At 32.8% G+C, this 17373-nt stretch overlaps 1 protein-coding gene across 1 annotated transcript in view; it reads right to left on the bottom strand.

Moving 5' to 3' along the window:
* Positions 1-17373, bottom strand: part of alpha-Man-IIb (alpha-Mannosidase class II b) — a 219654-nt gene that overhangs the window by 160381 nt on the left and 41900 nt on the right. Inside the window, exons 2-3 of the mRNA XM_072532813.1 lie at positions 9729-9879; positions 7374-7635 (exon numbers count right to left, since the gene is read on the bottom strand). Coding sequence (XP_072388914.1) covers positions 7374-7635; positions 9729-9769 — 303 coding nt within the window. The 5' untranslated portion in view covers positions 9770-9879. The remainder of the gene's footprint in view (positions 1-7373; positions 7636-9728; positions 9880-17373) is intronic.

Genomic DNA, 17373 nt, shown 5'->3' with positions numbered 1-17373 from the left:
TAATATTATATTGTGATAGTGCATAATAATGGTTTCTTGTTCTCAACGTAGTTGCAGTAGCAAAGCAATGTTAATAAAAAATCTTCAAGAATAACGTTCTACAGGTTAGTATACAAATATGTAAACAAAGTAATGGCCCGTACTTCAGAAAATAAATTAATAGTATTCATAAAAAATCTTATAAGTAAGCTAGATCGTGCTATTCTTGAGAATATTCAAATATCTTCATCCAAAATATGAATAGTATAGAAATAATAAAATATGAGTAATGTCCCTTCGTGCAGTTAAGGTAATTCTGTGCGGAAGTCGGAAGATACACCTCCCCAAGCCATGACCGAGCCTCCACCAAATGGCATTCTTGGAGCAATGCAAGCTTGTGAAAATCATTCACCGGTTCTCCTCCAAACTCTTACACGTCCATCGGATCCAGTTAGGCCGAAACGGGATTCATCTGAGAATAACTCTTTGCTCCAATCGTTAATTCCCCAATGCGCGTATTGTCGAGCAAAAGCTAACATTGCGATTTCGTACTTCCTGTAGACGATTTCGATGCATAATCGTAGTTGAAGTCCGCTTTCGTAAAGCCTGAAACACAAGAAAACGGTCATCTCATACCGTGGTCATTCTTCTTCGTCCAGAGCCAGGTCGTCTGGATAGCAAACCCTTCTCCTGAAAGCGTTGAAGTACTCGTTGAACCGTAGAAAGGCTTACGCCAACAGTTCTGGCGACTTGCCGTTGAGTGTGACCGTCTTTCACAAGCACAACAATTTGTGCCGTTTCAACAACAGTCAAGGGTATTTTTGGCAAAAAATAAACAATAATAAACACTAATAATGGCACTAATAAACACTAATGGTGGCAATAATAAACGTTTGTTCGTTGCGTTTGAACAGAAAGTCGAAGCACAAATGAGACATTTAAAACAAGCGGCAGTTACAGGTACCGTTCATTTTGGGAAGTGTGCGCTTTCCCGCGAAATCGGCACCATTGAAATTTTTTTTTCCGAAGGAAACCGCTAAGCCGACAACAATTCCCAGAAACATGCATTAATTTGTATTTGTGTTATTGTTATTTAAAAATGAAATATCGGTGATTTTCAAGGTGACCCGGATTTTATGATCGCGAGTGTAGTTTCAAAATTATTAATAACTTTTCTAAAAATGCATAAAAAAATTAAATTTCGTGTGAGAATGGTGAAAATATTATAAATATTCAGCTACAAAAATTTAAAGAAGTTTCAAATGATAGTTATTGCAAAATTAAAATTGTTTATATACGAAAGCTTTTATCTACAAAGTTATTATACCTAAACTATTGGGTGTAAATGAATAATTCTGAAAGCCCCAAATTGAAGAGGAAGGAAAGTACTGTGATTTTAAGCTTATAAGCATTTAAAATAACTAGCATATAAGACGCATCAACATGTAGAAAGTTAATTTTTTTTTGTTTAAAATGTTGGCATTATTTTATGAATTTAAAATTTTTTTTTAATACAGTGGGGCTCTGTTTATAAATATTTAGTTTATAAGAAATTTAAAAAGCACCACTTACAAGATTAAAAGTTGAAGCTTTGATAAAAAAAATCAAAATGATTTCAATAAAGAGGATTTGTCTATGATGCGCCAAAGATGAAGGCTAAAATCAAAGCGATTTTCAGCCCCCCGATTTTACTATTTCAAAAACTGAATTCATAATTTTAAAGTTATCAAGTCGCAACATGTCCGGTTATTATGAAAGAAAATTGATTGTTTAATTTGGGGTTCCTCGTTGCATAGATTATAAAAATTCAATTAGTTAATTTGTAAATTGTTTATTTAACCGATTTAAAATAAATAGGTAAAAATCAATGTGTTTAATTTAAAATAAATATTTATTTTGCAAAATTTGACTTTTCTCTTATCATTATTAGTAGAAAGGGTTATGAAATGATATGTAATGTAAATATTTATGTATTATAACTGTAAATAATATCGTTTAACAATAAATTTTACAAAAACATTAATTTTTATTTGAAAATCAAATCTAAACGTGTTAGAAATTTAGAATTTAGAAGTAGATACTAAGCTTGACAATGATAACGAATATGTAGAAACTAATTGTGACAATCAACATTATACAATGGGTAAAAAAGCACGTTTAAACTAATACTAAATATCATATACTAAAATTATTTTGTACTTATTATACACAGTGTATCAAAAGGTAACACCGTTTCTATAATATGTAGGCACGAAACGTAAAAATTAATTGGAGTTGGCTTAGTCAAAAATTTTTGTACCAACCCGTAACATCCGTTTAACATGTCGCCCCTACCTATAATCTGTTGAATTTAGACATAAAAATAGTGGTCAAATAACAAAAATTCCTGGAAAGCCAAACATTGGTAGAGAGCTAGGGTTTACCATTACAACTAAAGTTTTAAAAAAACCCATCAATCGTATGTGTGCTACAAAAGTTATTCAAGGTCAAAGGTCAAAATTTGAGGTTTTTTGGATTGTTCTCGAAAACGGTAAGTTTTATTAAAGAAACCTCAAACCAAAGTTGTAGATCTTAAAATTCTCTACAAAACTAGTCTTTTTGGATTTTTTTCCTAAGAGTTACCATTCCTGAGGTATCACGATTCTAAGAGTCGCATTATACATGATATGCACATATCAGCCACTTATGTATCGGGTGGGCCAATAAGCCGATCTCTCGGCTATATATCAGAAACTATTCATGTTATAACTTTAGCAGAAAAAATTCCTTAGTAAAAGTGGCCAAGAGAAATCGCTGGAAATAACTTTGAAGTTTCTGGGTTAACCGCTAGGGGGCGTAACCTGTGAAGAAAACTTTGAAAATCAGTTGACTTGAATTTATGTTGACTTCAACATAAATTCAAGTGACTATTCACTTGACTGTTGAAGTAGACTTTCAAGAGTATGAATCTAATTAAAATATCTAAAAGAAATCAAAACAATAGTTAACCCAAGAATCAATATCAATACTAAGGTAATATCCAGAACTTGACACGTATTGTTCCCTTAAATTATCCTAAAATTGACAGTTAGTGGGATAGGCCTACAGGGGAAATCACGGTAAATAAAACGCGCCGTTTACACTACCTCACAGGTGGCGTGGAAATTTGAGCATATCATGTATAATGTGACTCTTGGAATCGTGATATCTCAGGAATGGTAACTCATAGGGAAAAAATCATGCAAACCATTATTGTAGAGAATTTTATGATCTAAAACTTTGGCTTTTTGGTTTTTCTTTTGATAAAATTTACCGTTTTCGAGAAAAATCTAAAAACCTCAAATTTTGACCTTTGACCTTGAATAACTTTTGTAGCACACATACGATCGATGGGGATTTTTAAAAGTTTATTTTTAATGGTAAACCCCAGCTCTCCATCAATATTTGGCCTCCCGTTAATTTTTGTTATGTTGAAACTTCCACATGTTTGTTCTAATGCATATTACAGTGGGTTTAACACTTTTATAAAAGATTGGCAATAATCTGTTTATACCCAAATTTTATTTCTAATAAAATATACCCATCAACTGATTGCCGCACGGTGCAGAAAAATTCGGAACAGTTTTTCAGTTTTAAATTTTTCGTAATATCAATACTACTAGAATTTTTTATCGTTATAACAAAAATTGCAACCTGTCTTTCTTTTTTCTTCAAATCTCTATATAATTTTATTTAATATAGTTATACATAATAATATGTAATAATATATAGTCTGTCTAGAAAGTATCCGGAAAAAATAAAGCAGAATTATAATTTTACGGTATTTATTTCTATCGCTTGAAATATAAAATTTCAACAAATAATTCATCTCATTTACTTATACAACCTCCATTTAAATCTAAGCACTTAACTAAACGTCCGGGTATACCTGAAACTAGGCCAAGGCCATAATTTTCGGTAATGATGTTCCAGGCCTGTAAAACTGACCGAATCAAACCTTCTTTATCTCGTGGCACTGCTCGTTCCACTTGAACCTTCATCAGTCCTCATATGTTTTCAATGGGGCTAAGATCTGGAGATGCTGCTGGCCACGAAATTGTTACCAATTCGTGTTCTTGCATCCAAGCTTGAGTATAAGCAGACGTATGGCATCTTGCATCATCTTGCTGAAAACGCCACCCCTCTGGATATAAAACATGAGCCGTTTCAAGAAGAAAACCATTTAGGATGTCACAATATTTCGCACTATCAACAGTACCATTAACTATACAGAGAGGTGTAGCACCACGATGAGATATTGCTCCCCAAACCATTATTTTAGTGGGAAATTTGAACGGCAACATTTTCTCTTGATAGGACCTTTAGATGATTTGCACCAAGCTGGAAACAACTTTCATCAGATATAAAGACATTATATCAAAATTATCTTCTCGAAAACGTTGACAAAAATCTATTCTTCGTTGCCTTTGCAGAGGTGTCATTGTAGGGATTTTTTTTTTGATTCCTTGATATGTAGCCTTGCTTTTTTAGTGATATGCGGACAGTTTCTGGGCAAACTTTTATTCTTCGTTGATTTCCAAATCTGTTCGCTAATTTTCGAAACCCTAGGCGCGTATTTTGTCGTCCTAAAGCCACTAAAGCATTTAAATTGTTTCTGCGAATCTTACGCGGTCTACCCGAGACTGGTCTATGTCTCATATTTATGCCATTTTTTATCCTCTTTATTGTCTCATACACTGCACTTTTTCCGAGTTCAGTCAATTGCACTAATTTTTTAACGTTTCGAACACCCTGTCTATACAAATATTCCACCACTTTTCTTTTTTCTACTTGCAGCATTATTTCACAAATCTTAAGTCTGTTTACAAACAACAATATATGACAGATGGTGTTGTCATGCGATTTTGTCCATAACCTACTATCGATACAACCTACTTGATGCATTACTTTTGTCTTAAAATGTTACAAAAAGGAAATCTATTAAAATTAGAAAAAATATAAAATTCCGGATACTTTCTAGACAAACTATAGTTTTATTCACGACCGGTCAATGTCAAAATACTAATCTGGCCTTTCTAGGGAATTTCGACAAAGAGAAACAGAGTTACAAACAAAAATCTATTAGAGCCCTTTTTCTAGAGATAGGGTCCAGGTGTAATTAAATAAGTGGAGGCCATAAAAAGTTGGAAATTACATCCGTCCTATCTCGTATCACGTCCTCGGCGTCCCCGAAGATCAATAAGGAGAAAGTCATTACGATACGACTTCGTCGATCTAGTCATCGTCTTCACACTCTCACTTGACAAATTAAATGGTGTTTTCAAACGGAAATAACGATATATTTATTGGGTTCTCGAGAAATATGAGAGAAGTATTGTATTTATGGGCCGTGAAGGGGAAATATGAGTCGGGATAATTTATTACGTGGAGCAATTCGGTAATATAGAGGGTTATAGTTATAAATAAAACCTCAAAATTAAAAATATAAATTTAGAGAAGCTAGGTCTCGTACATCACTCTCTAGTTCACAACGGTAATTTATGATATCTTCAAGTTGTCAGTATCCGTGTAAACAAAACAGACAGAAATTGTACAGTGCGCTGGAGTAAGTTTCTATTGACTTAACTATTTTTAGAACATAGCAAAATAATCGGACACGTCGATTTTACCACTCATTAAAAAGCTTTTGAAATGTTGATAACAAAAACGTATGAAAATACTTTAATTCCAAAATATACGGAATCGGAATAGTTACAATACCTATCCCGAAACAATTATATGCATTTTTCCTCGTCTGACTGAGGATTTTTAAAATTATATAGGGTTTTGTTAGGCTAAAGAGGTTTTGTTTTAAATAGATATTTACGCGATCGTATTAAATAGTTTTTATTTTGTAAGGAGAGAAATTCTTTTTTCTCCATGATGAAATAAAGAATCTTAAACGAAGAGGGTTAAATCTATCAGCGAAATTACTGAATGACTCTGCCTCATTTCCAATAAACCACAGGAACACTGTACTAAACTTTAAAGGAGTTATTTTTTCTGAACCGCCTTGTTGTTCACTGTAGTATTGGCATGAAACAAATCGTTCAGTCAATTGGTTTGACAGTCTTTGGTCCATCCTAAAATGCTCGAAATATAGCTCATCGTCGTACTCTGGTACGATGGTTTTAAAGTACCCAACGTTTTTGGGAACTTAAACAAGTTTCAGTAGGTTCTTTAAATCATCATCACTAGAACTGAAATGGTCAGACACATTGTATCCTATAACAAAGTTTATTCTGTTCTTATCCACGAAATAAAACGATGTAAGACATTTAAAAAATAAATTAAATAATAAATTAAAAAAATAAACTTCTAAATTTAAACAATATCACAAAGAACGAAACGTAAACAATTAGGCCGGCTCCACACATGGGCGCCAACGTTGGGTCAACTGTTCGGTGAGGCATCCATACATTGGGTTGAGTATTGCGGCGATATCAGTCTGTAGTGCCAATCCCTTTGATGTGTACGCAAAAACTCCCAACGTTGGAGCTAGTCATAAAAACGGCCCCAACGCAGTTTTGTCGGTACACACATGGGACGAACGTTGTTGAGGCCAACGTTGGCCTCCATGTGTGGAGCCGGCGTTATAGGCGCCAACGCTAACGAATCAGCTGTTTATGTGTTTAAAGCCTCGTCACCATCGACGGTATAAATGAACCGTCCCCTGTTCCCACAGTCGTAGTAGTGAAGTGAATAGTGACCAGTGTAGTAGTGTCTGGGGGCTCGGGAGACTGAGACCTCGGAAGCCTCGAAGAAGACATCAGAGAGGATGTCGAAAGCTCGGCGAAATGGAAATCAACGCGGTTTAACCCGAAAGACTGGTGAGTTTAATATTAATTTTTATAATAGTAAAATTCACCCCTCACGTACAAGTTGTAGTCCATGTCACACACAACTTCTGTGAGAAACTGGGTTTATTTATATATTGTATTAAATATGTAAATTTATATTGTAACACATTTTTTTGTTATAAATAAACTCTATTATATATATATATATATATATATATATATATATATATATATATATATATATATATATATATACATACATATTTTTATTTATTTTTATAATGTAGTTATTATTTTTAGTACATTTATGATAATGAATTAAATAAACTCGAAAGCTCAAACAGACCTTAAAGAGTTTTACTTAAAACCCAATCGATTACTACAAAACCCAATAAACCTATATGATTAATGTGCACCTAGTCACAAAACCCTATAAAAGAATATATCTATTTATTTATATATATATATATATATATATATATATATATATATATACATATATATATTTCAAAATACAAAAGTTTATATTTTTTTAATAAATAAATGTATAAGAACTTTTTAAAAAAACTAACTTACCTGAAACTCAAAGTCTTTATACACTTCTACGGTGTTGACATCGGCTTCTGCAGCAGTTAACTTTGGGCAAACTTCAAAAGACTTGTCCTGACCGTAGCGTTCTGTGTTTCTGATAATGTTTCTAAAGAACCTTTGTGTTTGTCTACTCCCTGAAATTTCGGCTCGTTGACTCTGATCCACCCTCTGATTTACATCTGATGTGTAACTGGTGTAATATACGCATAGTAAAACTGTTAGGCCTATTGCCGACAAAGCGAAACATCTGAAATAAGACAAATCATTATATTGACAATGGTATAATTCATTGCTAATTTCTATATAGTATGTTTAACCCATGCACTATGTAAAACTGCAAAAATAACGAAATACGAATATAACTGAGGAGGACCAATACATGAGAGATCTAGTCGGAAATACACGAAATACACGAAAAACAAATGATAACGGCACAGAATCTGTCAACTCGCGGCAACCTTAGCATGGAATTCGTCGTTTAGGAGTGTAAATCTGACGTAAAGTCCTGTTTTAAAAAACTGAAACGACAAGTCACAATGTTTGTTCAGTAGGGTATCTACGCCACCTGGGAAAGAAATCCGAACTACCAACATGACATTTCAATCATATTTTGTTCTTGAAATGGTACGTTTAATTACTGAAGTCCTACCCAATTATATCACAGAAGCCCACACATTGGAATATTTGCATATGCTGATTTAATGTGCAGCAACAGCAATTGCTAATATTATGGGCATTAAGATCAAAACACGATGGACTATCAACATCGGAAGAACTGGAAGGAAAAACTACTGCTGAAGAAGATTGAATTACTGCGTAGGGACATTCGACAAATAACGGAATACATACGAGGACTAAGAAGTACAAAAATCATCAAGAGACCTGAAATATTGTTTAACACTCTAAGACACTCACGACATGATCCAGAAAACAACACACCTCAACAATGCCTGGTCACATTAAAATAAAAACTCTCTGTTTATTCAGGCCGCCTGAGGAGAAACAAAGAAACAACGAACAACTGTCAGCAGTACAATAATATTCCTTACGAACCCTTTACCACTGAAGAAGTCTCAAATACTATCAAATAGCTTCTTCACTGGAAATCTCCTGGACCAGACGGAGTTTAGAACTTCTGGCTAAAGAAGTTTTGGAGTGTTTATGACTGTTTGTCAATGTTGATTAATCATGTTATCTATAATCCACAGGAAATACCATCATTTTTTACAAAGGGAAGCACATATCTAATACCAAAGGATCAAAATAACAGCCACGATCCAGCTAGTACCGCCCAATTACTTGTCTTCCAACTTTGTACAAATTGGTCATATCCTGTATAGCCTCAACAGAAATAATGCGCTAAGGGTTCCATGGGTTGCAAATAACAGCTTATTATCGACTCAGTCATTTCTAACCAGGCATACACAAAAAAAATAAACCTTTTTACTGCCTTCATTGACTACAAGAAGGACTTTGATTCAGTGCCGCATGAATGGCATATATTGAAGATATATACAGTCGATAATAATATAATGACCTTTTTAAAATATATAATGACGGAGTGGGAGACTAAAATTCACCTTCAAATACCTGGTGAAAATAATATAGAAACTGAAGATATCCCAATCAACCGGGGCCTTTTCCAGGGGGACTCGTTGAGTCCACTTTGGTTCTGTTTAGCGATGATCTCAGCTACTGAACTCCACTGACACAGGTTTTAGCATAAAAAAATACTGTTGCGGCGAAGCTTTATCATCTGTTGTATATGGATGGTTTGAAATTAATGGCTTCCACTCGAAACCACCTAGATCAGATGCTAAAAAATGTAGAAACTTTCTCAAATGATATTAGTATGCACTTCTATCGATAAAATTTTAGGCATCCAAGAACACATAAAGCAACCTGGTGACATCCATCCGGGAACAGCGAAAATGATCGACCACGTTCTAGCAAAGATTTAATTCTAATAAATAACTCTAATAAATGAATCCTAGAAGCATTATAAAACGTTAAAATAAGAGGAACATTTGATCATCATGAAAATATATTTTATCTGATTATTAATAGTGAACCTACAAATATAAACGAAAGGCGGCAAGAATTAAAAAACAAAATAAACAAAATATTAATTTAAGTAATACGGAAGAAAAAAAATAAGAACAAACACAAACTAATCTGATCGCTTACTATTTGTTCTTCAGAAGCTTTTAAGAATGAAGGCCTCACGGGACTGGAGAATACTGCCTGATCAATAATTTACAACAGCACGCCTGTGATATCGTCATTCGAGCAAACCGAATATGATTAATATAATTTTAACTTACGACAAACAAAACTCACCTGGGTGACATTCTTCTGCATATTCTGTTCGATATCGTCATGGTGGATTTGCTTCGCTTTTATTTTTAGTGTTTAATTTCTTATCCTCATATCTGCACTTATCTAATTCCGAAGGTAATTATTGTTTTAGAGGTTGCATTCATTGGTAGATCTGAAACAGAAAAGTTTAGATTAATGATGGTTTTTTGTAAAATACCAATCACCTTTATCAATACTGTTTTTAATAGAAACTAATGATCTATATACAGGGTGAGTTTTTAGTGCGACATTGGTCGATAGTTCCGTTATGTTATAGAATATCCAAAAAAGCTTATTTAAAAAAATGTAGACAATGATATTTTCCATACTTGGAAAATACGTGGAATTCTACAGGGTGATTAATAACTACTTTATATATATACAAGCTACAGCAAACATACAATTTTTTAAAGGGACACCCTATATATTTTTTCATATTTGTATTCTTCTCATAATTCTTGTTCTTATAGTATTGAGTTTTGCATTACTATACAGAGTATTATGTACTATTAGTTCAACAAGTTATGACTATTTTTATTTCAAAATCCGTATGAAATCAACACCATGTATATAAAAAAGTAATACATAAACAATTATTTATTTTATATAATAAATTAAAAAATATATTGTAGTTTTTAAATTAAGTTTAATTAAAATCAGTGACAACAATTTGTATACAGGGTGAACTACACAACAAAATTGCGATTTTCTCATTTGTTTTGTAATGGATCGCCCTATATTTTTATTTTTTAGAAATATTGTATTTATGATACTCTTTCATTTTTTTATAGCATTCCCTATACCTAAACTCATTACTTTTCGAGATATTTTTAGTTTTCTTCAAATTTCGGAAATACATTCAATTTTTGTAAGTAGAAATAAGTATCGAGTATTGAGTGAAAATATAACAAAATTATTTTTATTTAATAAGTAACTAACAAAAAATATAAACCATAAAAATATGCAATAAATGTATCAATAAATGTGATATTATGGAAATATCATATTTCCTTAAGAGCGTAGGCGCAAAATTTCGGGCCAATGCTTTTTGAATGCATTCATTTTTTATAATCCTGAGAAAACTAATAAGTATTTTTGAAAAATGTAAACGCAGAATGAAAGAATACATTATTACTGAGGGCCGAAAGTCCCTGAAAACTTCTATAATGTTTATTTTAATAAGTTACAGGGGTGAAAAAAAGAAAATTTAGTGTGATTTTTAATTTCATATATCTCATTCAAAAAAAATTCATGTTTAGTCTAAGGGACTTTCGGCCCTCGGTAATAATGTAATCTTTCATTATTGTATTAATGTATTTTTCAAAAATATTTGTTAGTTTTCTAAGGATTCGAAAAAAAAACGAATGCATTTAAAAAGCATTGGCCCGAAATTTTGTGCCTATGCTCAGGCGAATGCTTTATGCTTTCATTTTTTTCGAAACCTGAGAAAACTAATAAGCATTTTTAAAAAATTTAAACACGGAGCATAATGTTATAGCCGCAAATACATTTTTTAAATTACCCAAGCGACGCCTTCATACATGGAAATCGCCAGCTGACAAAGACAACAAAATCGTCAGAAATCAAATTGACTACATCCTAATAAAACACAGATATCGAATCTCAATTCAGGCAGTAAAGGCATATCCAGGAGCAGACGTATCCTCCTGATCACAGTCTTCTTATTGCTAGGTTTCAACTTCAACTAAAAAAGACGCAAAAAAGCCGCAACAACAATAAACCTAACATACAGAAACTAAAGTCAGAAGAAACAAAAGAAAATCTGAAACACGAAATCAACACAAATCTAGATAGAAACCCAAGAAATAATTGCAACGTAGAATAGCAGTGGCAATTCTTCAAAACCTCTATATTGGAGCCAAGTAAGAAAGTACTCACAACAACCAAATGTAAGAAAAAAAAGTGGATGACCGAGGAAATTCTAGAGTTGATGAATGAAAGGAGAAAAAACAAAACCATCAATACAATCCGCTATAAACAGCTCCAAAACCAAATAAGAAGAAAAATTAGGGAGGTTAAAGAAACTTACTTCTCTGAAAAATGTAAAGAAATAGAAGAACTGCAAAACAAATATGACAACTTTAATCTACATAAAAAAGTCAAAGAACTAGCCGAAGTAGGAAGTAGAAGAACCTCGAATATATTGCTCGACAAAAATGGAAATATTATATTGGAGACAGAACAAAAACTACGACGATGGAAAGAGTACATCGAGGAATTATTTCATGACCAGAGAGAAGCTAGTACATCTGTAGATAGCCAAACGGGAGATGTAGGCCCACAGATAACCAAATCAGAGGTTAGTCAGGCACTAAACTCAATGAAAACCAATAAATCTGCTGGTCCAGATGAATTACCAAGCGAGCTATTAAAGTTGGTCAACGAGAAAAACCTAGACATAATAGTAGAACTGTTCAACGCTATCTATACTACGGGAATCATCCCTAGAGAAATGTTGACATCAGGATTTGTGTGTTTGCCAAAGAAAGTGAATGCCAAAGAGTGCAGTGACTATCGAACCATAAGCTTAATGTCACATACCTTGAAAATTCTGTTGAAAATTATCCACACCAGAATTCACTCTAAACTGGAGCTGGATATTAGTGACACACAATATGGGTTCCGCAATGATATGGGTACCAGAGAGGCACCATTCTTCTTCAACGTGCTGACGCAGAGATGTTTGGATGTTAACCGTCCTCTTTACGTCTGTTTTATAGACTACAATAAAGCGTTTGATAAAGTAAAACATGACCGACTCATGGAAATTCTAAAAAATAAAAACCTAGATGAAAGAGATTTACGGCTGATAACAAACCTTTATTACAATCAGCGAGCAATAGTACGAATTGAAAAAGAGACATCTGAAGAAATGGAAATAAAGAGAGGAGTCAGGCAAGGCTGCATACTATCACCTCTATTATTTAACGCTTATTCTGAAGAGGTAATTCGAGAAACTCTGGAAGATGAAACAGTCGGCATAAGAGTAAATGGTGTCTTAGTTAACAACATCAGATATGCAGATGATACAGTAATAATAGCAGATAGTTTACAAGACCTGGAAAGACTCATAAAGTAGCTCTTAGCTCTTAAAGTACGCCTAACAAAATGTTACGTACACAGTGTACTATACTATGGAGAGGAATCATGGACGTTAAATCTAGACACAATGAGACGACTTAACGCCTTTGAAATGTGGACCTATAGAAGAATTATGAGGGTTTCCTGGGTAGATAAAGTTACAAACAATGAAGTACTGAGAAGAATAGGTAAAGAGAAGGAAGTTGAAGTTACAATTAAATAAAGAAAGCTACAGTATCTCGGACATGTGATGCGGGGCGAGAAGTATGGCATCCTGCGACTCATAATGCAAGAAAAGATAGATGGCAGAAGAAGCATCGGAAGAAGACGAATTTCATGGCTCAAGAACCTGAGAGAATGGTTTGGATGCAGCTCAAAACAACTATTTAGAGCTACTCCCTCAAAAATTAAAATAGCTATGATGATTGCCAACCGCCGTAGCGGAGATGGCACCTGAAGAAGAAGAGAAGGTAAATTAATACAAATGTATAATACTTTAAAGAATACAATTTTAGGACACCTTCATATATAGAATTGGAAGTCAAAAGGAAAATACATAAGGCAATTACAATAATACGCATGTAGAACTGGATAATATAAAAAAATATGAAACAAAAACTATGCAATGGAGGTGAAACATTAAAGAAAAATAGAAAGGGAAACAACATTTATTAGAGTAAAAAAACTAAGATAGATAGAGTTAGAAAAATAACAAATCAAAAGCTAATAATAGAAAATATATGTATGGAAGGTATATGGGAATATCAAGAAAACAGCGATGAACAGAAAAATGCACAGATCAAATAAAGGATATAGGAAAACAGGAAACTAGATAGTGGGTAAAGGAGAAAACACCATATAAATCCGACGCCTGGAAAGATAAGTATATGAGAAAAATAAAAAAATATCGTGAAGTAGTTTACTAAGATATCTTTTCGAAATCTTGACGAAAGTGTACATCTTGATTGAGATGTAAACAGTTGTTCGTAAGTGCATTCAAAGCAAACCGAACAACTTTCTGTTTCCTTTCAGGTAGTCGTATCTTATAGAAGAAACAAAGAACACGTATATCTGTAAATATCTTATTTGATCTTCATTTTATATACATGAGATAAAAATTCTAAAAATCAAAATACAAAAATAATACCGGCGGACAAAATATTTACTGTACTTGGACGCAATTTTTTATCGCTAGGATGGCAGCTCTCGTGCAGTCAGTAAGTCGCGGTGGTTTTTTACGTTTTTGATGTGCAGATCGGCCGCCGATGAAGGTCCAGTGCCGATGAATTCGCTAATTAAAGTAATTCCGCGTACCAATTAACTAAGGCAAACACGTTAATTATAGTTACGGGAATTATCATCTTCTCGACTGTTTTAAAATAATTTATTGAGTGACGACTGATGAGGATTGGCTTTTAGAGAATTATTAATAGCATTACAAGAAGTAGTAACCGAATAAAAAATAACTGCGATGTTTTTCCTTCTGGTTAGTGATTGTGGATTTTTACATTAATTGCTATATTTAATGAGAATAAGCCACAGTTATAATTAAAAGTATTTTATAACAAATTACCTAAATCCAACAAAGGTCATGAACGAATAAAGTGTTTGTATTTATAAAATATCTGCGAAAACATTTATTCAGGTGAAACTTGATCGTTAAAAGAAAACGAATATCAATAAATATTAAATTAATTGAACATCAAATACGCGTTTTATCCAAAACTCAGTAGCAAATTCCTCAGAAGAATATAGTAGTGTTAGGCACATTTTTTACAAATCCATTTTTTTTTCAAATATGACTTTTTGCGCCATCTGGTACAACGATACCATATCTTAAGCCTGTAAAATACCCATCTCAGCAGCATTTACCGTTTTGCAGTAAAGGGGTCACAGAAAATTGCCTAACTCCATGCATCAAATTGTTGACAGGCAGAATGCTTATCTCCCGCCATTTGTATTGGTTAACGCAAATCAGTAATTATTCTTGAACTTTATCGTAAAAATCTTTAATTTTCGCTCAAACTCTGCGTGTTGTTTCATATATCACAAGAAAGGTAAGTCTATTTGTTATTATTATTTACGCAATATTCGAAAAAGTTTAAGAATATAAAATATGTAATAATGGATTGATTACGGCTGTCGCCGCCTCCACCCCTTGCTTCTTCTAAGTCTCTTGCGTCCATTGCTTCATCAACATCGTTGCGCCAACTTCTCCGTGGTCTTCCTCTCTTTCTTCTTTCAGGAGGGATCCATTCCAGTACTCTTCTAGGCCATCTGTACTCTGATATTCTTTTAACATGTCCGAACCAGATTAATTGTTTTCTTTCTATGTCATCATTGATATTTCGCTCCATTTTCATTTCGTTTCTTATTTGTTCGTTTATAACTCTCTCCAGTTTCAATCTACCGCAGCTTCATCTCAGATAATCCATTTCTGTCGTCATAAGTTCTATTAGCTTTGGTGACGTCCCATACTTCCGAACCGTAAAGTAATACTTTGGACTATACTACCGTAAATGTGTTTTTTGGTTTCTCGTCGAATTGTTTTTTGCCAGAGAAGAGAGTTTAAGGTACGGGTCGCTGCTCTGCCCTTGTTTATTTTTTCCCTGATTTCATCTGCGCTATTTCCCTTCTTGTTGAAAATGACCCCCAAATATTTGCAGGATTGCACGCCTTTGATTTTGTCGTCTTCCAAGACTAAGACACATATTTCATCTGTTCTCACTGAGAGATATTCACATTTTGTCATATTCATGTTAGGACCTGCCACCTCATATTATTCCTGCAGTTTTCTTTCCATATAGCTAAGATCGTAGCTGTCTTCGGCAATTACTACCTGGCATGGACGTATAAATTACCTGGTCGTCCGCAAAGAAAAGTGTATATAGCTTGTTTTCTTCCACCGTTATACCCATGTTTCTACATTTTTTTACCCATTTCACTAAGGATCTGTCCAAATAGATTTTAAATAAGGTGGGTGACAGACAACAGTCTTGTCTTAGTCCCTTTGTTGTTTGAAAAGGAGAGGTGATCTCTTGTCCGATTTTAATTCTTGCAAAGTTTTGTTCGTGGTATTTTTGACTGGGAGATACGCCAAACTGAAAAGATAACACAAGACGGAGATACGAATATTTGCACAATTATGACTACTTTTTACTGTTATTAAACAATTTATATTTTTATTTGTACATATTTAGCGTTTAATAATATGCATACCTATTTTAAAAGTCATTGTGATGTTTGACTAAAACAACGCATCACACAACATAAAAGTGATTGCCGCTTGAGAAAAAATACTTGCGCAGTGGTTGAGCACTATGAAAACACTGGTCATATGCTAGACTATAACAAAGCTCACATTTTGGCACAGACTGATAACTACAAAAGTAGATTATTTTTTTAGATGTATTACATTAACAAAAATAAAAACACTTTAAATTATAAAACGGACACTGGTCAGTTAAGTAACATATATTGTAACATATTGAACAAAATTTATAAATATTCAAAATAGCCAACATTCATCTTAATAACAAATAACCTTAATAATTCATCAAAGAAATATTATTCTTCTAACTTTTCTTTTATTGTTATTTTTATTTTTACATTTGAAATAATTTTAATTTTTTATCGTATAGCTGTAACGAACGTGCTTAAGACAATTTAATCTTGACAGTCAATATTTCAAATACTTCAATGTCATTTTTTATTTGCGAAATCTTTTAAATTCTGTAAGTGTTTTAAAATGTATTTGGACGCCATTTTTTGTAATGTTCAAATTGTTTTAGTTTACTCCTGAAGAAGCTGTTAAATAAATGGCGAAATATTGAGTAATTAAGAAAAACGAAAGATTTTCATTACAGACCACTTTACCCGATAATTCGAACTTATTTATATATATATATATATATATATATATATATATATATATATATATATATATATATATATATATATATATTGAAATTGTTATGACACTAACTAAATTATATTAACAAAATTTTGTACCTTTCTTTCACTGAATGCCTAAATGAACTGTTTTCCACTATATATATTCTAATCACCACTGAATGTCTTCGTACTTCGGTTATCCTTGTTTTTGTGAAATTACTTTTTTCAATTATCAGCTTCTACCAATTTAAGATATAGTTTTCTTCACCAGCATTTATACATCACCAAGCAAACCAGCAAACACCATTTATATTTATTCTTCTTTTCAATATACCAATATCCAATTATTATAAGTTGATTTATACTAATCTCCAATCATAATATAATTTTAATTCCTTCCAATGTCCATCCAATATTCTTCTAATATACTTTATAATCTTCAATAATTATTTGTGTATAATTATAAATGTGCATTGAATATATGCATAATTTTTAATCTTCATTTAACTCACTATATTAAACAATTTGACTATTTGTACCTGATTCACTGACTCCAACTAACTTTCATATTTCTTACTAAACTTTTCTGACTGACTTCTTGAAAATTCTGAACAATTTACTACACTAACTA

Source organism: Diabrotica undecimpunctata, chromosome 5, assembly GCF_040954645.1.
Source record: "Diabrotica undecimpunctata isolate CICGRU chromosome 5, icDiaUnde3, whole genome shotgun sequence".
Classification (NCBI taxonomy): Eukaryota; Metazoa; Arthropoda; class Insecta; order Coleoptera; family Chrysomelidae; genus Diabrotica; species Diabrotica undecimpunctata.
This window is presented reverse-complemented; position numbering and strand designations above follow the sequence as displayed.